General features: G+C 40.2%; 1 protein-coding gene across 3 annotated transcripts in view; it reads left to right on the top strand.

Moving 5' to 3' along the window:
* Positions 1–1,459, top strand: part of ORC6 (origin recognition complex, subunit 6) — an 8,873-nt gene extending 7,414 nt beyond the window's left edge. Inside the window, exons 7-8 of one of the 3 annotated variants that reach the window (XM_012002463.1) lie at positions 584–589; positions 806–988. In XM_012002463.1, the coding sequence (XP_011857853.1) occupies positions 584–589; positions 806–812 (13 nt within the window). In that variant the 3' untranslated portion in view covers positions 813–988. Of the gene's footprint in view, positions 1–583; positions 590–797 lie in introns of all 3 variants that reach the window. The other 2 variants (XM_012002464.1, XM_012002462.1) reach the window with 2 other exon arrangements.
* The last annotated feature ends 3,077 nt before the right edge of the window (positions 1,460–4,536 follow it).

Here is a 4,536-nt window from a genome sequence, read left to right as displayed (position 1 = left end):
TTTTTTGAGGCATGGCCTGATTCTCTCACCCATGCTAGAGTGCAGTGGCACGGTCTCAGCTCACTGCAGCCTCCGCCTCCTGAGCTCAAACCATCCTCCCACCTCACCCTCCTGCATAGCTCGGACTACAGGCATGTGCTACCACAACTGGCTGATTTTTGTATTTTTGGTAGAGATGGGATCTCAACTACGTTGTCCAGGCTGGTCTTGAACTCCTGGGCTCAAGTGATCGGCCCCCTTCGCCTCCCAAAGTGCTAGGATTGCAGGCATGAGCCATTATGCCCTGCCACTGGCTATGGGATTCTAAGAAAGTCTGTAATTTCTGTGAGCCTCAGTTTCCTGATCTATAAAATGTGATTAATATTATCGCCTATTATGGAGTGTAGTAGGGGTTAAAGGAAATAATGCCATTTAAAGTACTTGGTTCAGTGCCTCTCAAGCACCAGTTAAGTGCTTGATAGACGTTAGCTATTGTTAGATGTCTTGGAATGCTTGGAGTGTAAGGGAGAGAAAAAAGTGATAGCTAAGCTAGGTGTGGTAGTGTGAGCCTATAGTCCCAGCCATGGTCCCAGTTACTCAGGAGGTGGAGGTGGGAGGATCATTTGAACCTAGGAGTTTGAGTGCAGCCTGAGCAACATTACAAGACCCCATCTCAAAAAAAGTGATAACTGCTGTTTCTCCATTTCATTTCAGTGTCTTCTTTTCTATTTTAGACAATTTAAACAGGTTTACCTTTTTTTAAAATTTCATTTCTAAGCATAAGAATTTTGAAATTGCTTTTGATGATTTTCTGTCAGAAATGAAGAAGGTAGAGGAGATGCCACATAAACCACAGAAAGATGAAGATCTGACACAGGATTATGAAGAATGGAAAAGAAAAATTTTGGAAAATGCTGCCAATGCTCAAAAGGCTACAGCAGAGTAATTTCAGCTTCCAGACTGGTATGCATTCCAAACTGATAGTACATTGCCACCTCCAGGAAGACTTGAGAGCTTTGGGATTTTGTTTAAACTTTTATAACAAGGATCCTAAGACTATTGCCTTAATAGCAAAGCAGCCTACCCGGAGGCTAAGTCTGGGCAGTGGGCTGGTCCCTGGTGTGGGCATTAGACCAGCCACAGTGCCTGATTGGTATAGCCTCATGCGCTGTCCTACAAAATGGAATTGGAGGCCGGGTGCAGTGGCTCATGCCTGTAATCCCAGCACTTTGGGAGGCCGAGGTGGGTGGAGCTCGAGACCAACCTGGCCAACGTGGTGAAATCCCGTCTCTACTAAAAATATAAAAAGTAGCCAGGTATGGTGGTACGTGCCTGTAATCCCAGCTCCTCAGTAGGCTGAGACAGGAGCATCACTTGAACCTGGGAGGCGGAGGTTGCAGTGAGCTGAGATCGCACCACCACACTCTAGCCTGGATGACAGAGCAAGACTTATCTCAAAATAAATAAATAAATAAATGGAATTGGAGTCATTTTGCTTTGTTTTAAATAAATGGCAGTCCCTTGTCTTATTCAGAATATAAAATTCAGTCTGAAAGACATCTTACAGATTTTTACTTCAGGTTTTGTGTGAGGTATTTATTGTACAGCCTAACTTAATAAATGTTATTTGTATATGCATTCAAGTTGTACTTGTCATCAGTTTGGGGGAATCCTTCTTATGCTCAAAGCTATGTCTCCTCTATCAGGTTCCTGTCCACTGAGCCACACTGCCCGCCAGACCACAAACTCAGATCAGACTTTAAAACCCTGCTCAGCCACTTATCACCTGTGAAACCTTTAGCAAATTAATTAACTTTTTTATGCCTCATCTGTAAAGTAGGAATAGAAATGGTACCACCTCATAGATAATATGGAGGAGTTTCTGAGCCAATACATATAAAGCATTTAGCACAGTACCTGCTATGAGTAAGCATTTAGAAAATATTAGAATAGAGAAAGAATCTCACATATGGAGGTCTCATAATGAATTAAACATTAGCACCTTTTTAAAAAATCAAGTTTTTCTTTTTTAATGTCTACATATTGAAAAATGTAAACTTAGTAAATACTACTTGTTTTAAGACTATGGAAGAGGACCGTTTCATGGATGGTAAGAGTTGCTAAAGGCATCATGCCAGACATGATTTTAACTAAAATTAAGAATATATGATATAATTAAATATTTCCATGATAAGGGAATTACATCCAAATGTTTAAAATCTACTTAGAATGGCATCAGTAATAATAATGGTTGCCTTTTTTCTGCTACAAGTAATGAATACCTGCTACATAGATCTAGAATGACTAAAGGTGATGTCTCTTTTTTCCCCCCTACCCTTTTTAGTTTTAGAACTTTAGCAGACTAAGGCTAAAGAAATACCACAATCAAATGATCCCAACATAATCATGTCTGGCAAGGCCTGTGGTATTGGGGAATAAACATGAGCTTTGGAATCACACACACTTGGGTTTAAATTCTGGCTCTGCTACTTCTCCCCTAACAAAAGCCCAAAATCTTACTGAGCCTAAGTTTTCCTATTTATAGAGTAGAAAAGCTGGGCACAGTGGTGTGCACCTACAGTCACAGCTACTCAGGGGCCAAGGCAGGAGGATCACTTGAGCCAAAGAGTTTAAGTCTGTAGTATGCTATGATCACACCTGTGAATAGCCACTGCACTCCAGCCTGGGCAATATAGGGAGACCCCATCGCTTAAAAAAAAAAAAGAATAACAATAGCTAAAGTAGAAATACCTGCCTTGTGAGGATTAAAGTTATTATTGTATTTGTGAAGTGCACTTTGGGAGGCTGAGGCAGGCAGATTGTCTGAGCTCAGGAGTTCAAGACCATCCTGGGCAATATGGCTAAACCCTGTCTCTACTAAAAATACAAAAAATTAGCCAGGTGTGGTGGCTCGTGCCTGTAGTCCTAGCTATGCAGGAGGCTGAGGCACAAGAATTGCTTGAACCCGGGAGGTGGAGGTTGCAGTGAGCCGAGATCGTGCCACAGCACTCCAGGCTGGGTGACAGACGAGACTATCTCAAAAAAACAGAAGCTATGTAATTTGTTATTTGGTGCCAAGATTTAGATTTCTAGCTCCCAGCCTACATCTTTGTCCTATGCTGGATGCTTCCTGCCTTCGAACATCAGACTTCAAGTTCCTCAGTTTTGGAACTCGGACTGGCTCTCCTTGCTCCTCAGCTTGCAGACAGCCTATTGTGGGACCTTGTGATCATGTAAGTTAATACTTAATAAACTCCCCTTTATATACATATATATGTATATACATATATATATGTATATACACATATATGTGTGTATATATATATCTCCTGTCCATCTAGAGAACCCTAATACAGATGCTTACTAGTTAGTGAATTCATGTGTTTCGGTACTGTTATAAACACTTTTTGGAAGCTCACTTCTTTAACAGTTCTTCATGGTTTAACTGATTTAAAAGGTTTTTTTGTCATGTTTTCAAATACATACAACAGTAAAGAGGACAGTATAATGAAACCCATACACATCACCTAGACCCAAATTATTAGATGTTGCCATACTTGCTTAACTATACCTTCCTTTTTCTCTGAAGTCATTTAACCACATTGCCAATATCACACCTCACAAAATTAATAGTAACTCTATCATCAAATGTGAAATTCATAATCTAAATGTCTCAAAAATATCTTTTTATTGTTTGCTCAAATCAGGGTCAACACAAGGTTCACACTTGACATTGAGTTGTGAATTTTTAATTATAAAAGTAATACATGCGGGCCAGGCACAGTGGCTCACACCTGTAATCCTAGCACTTTGGGAGGCCGAGGTGGGCAGATCACGAGGTCAAGAGATCAAGACCATCCTGGCCAGCATGGTGAAAGCCTGTCTCTACTAAAAATACAAAAATTAGCTGGGCGTGGTGGCGCATGCCTATAGACCCAGCTACTCGGGAGACTGAGGCAGGAAAATCGCTTGAACTCAGGAGGCGGATGTTGCAGTAAGCCGAGATTGCGCCACTGCACTCCAGCCTGGCAACAGAGCAAGACTCCATCTTGAAAAAAAAAAAAGGAATACGTGCTTATTGTAAAAAAAAAAAAAAAAAGATTCAAAAGGTTCAGAAAGATAAATGAAAAGTGGAATTCCACCTCTTCCAGTCACCCACTTTTCACTTTCCACTGTTAAGTTTCTTGCATATCCTACAATTTTTTAATGCACATATAAGCATATGTCTCTTCACAAATGGGATGATACCATATATACATTCTATAATTTTTTTAGGAAAAAATGGCTTTCAGTATATCTAGATCTATCTGTAACAGCTGTGAGGTATTCCACTATATGGATGTGGCAAAATTCATTTAACTAAAACCAAACTAATAGGCATGTGTTGGTTGTTTCTACTGGGCCATTAGCAACTGTGCTATAGTAAACATCATTTTGCATAAATCTCTATACAATTGTTCAAGTACAGAGGGATAAATTTCTAGAAATAAAATTACTGGATGAAAGAAAGCATGGGCATGACTTTTATTTGGATACATATCCATCAAAAGTGGGAGA

The sequence above is a fragment of the Mandrillus leucophaeus genome, unplaced genomic scaffold (genome assembly GCF_000951045.1).
Source record: "Mandrillus leucophaeus isolate KB7577 unplaced genomic scaffold, Mleu.le_1.0 Scaffold689, whole genome shotgun sequence".
NCBI classification, from domain to species: Eukaryota; Metazoa; Chordata; class Mammalia; order Primates; family Cercopithecidae; genus Mandrillus; species Mandrillus leucophaeus.
Note: the sequence above shows the minus strand (reverse complement) of the source record. Positions and strands in the feature narration are given on the sequence as shown.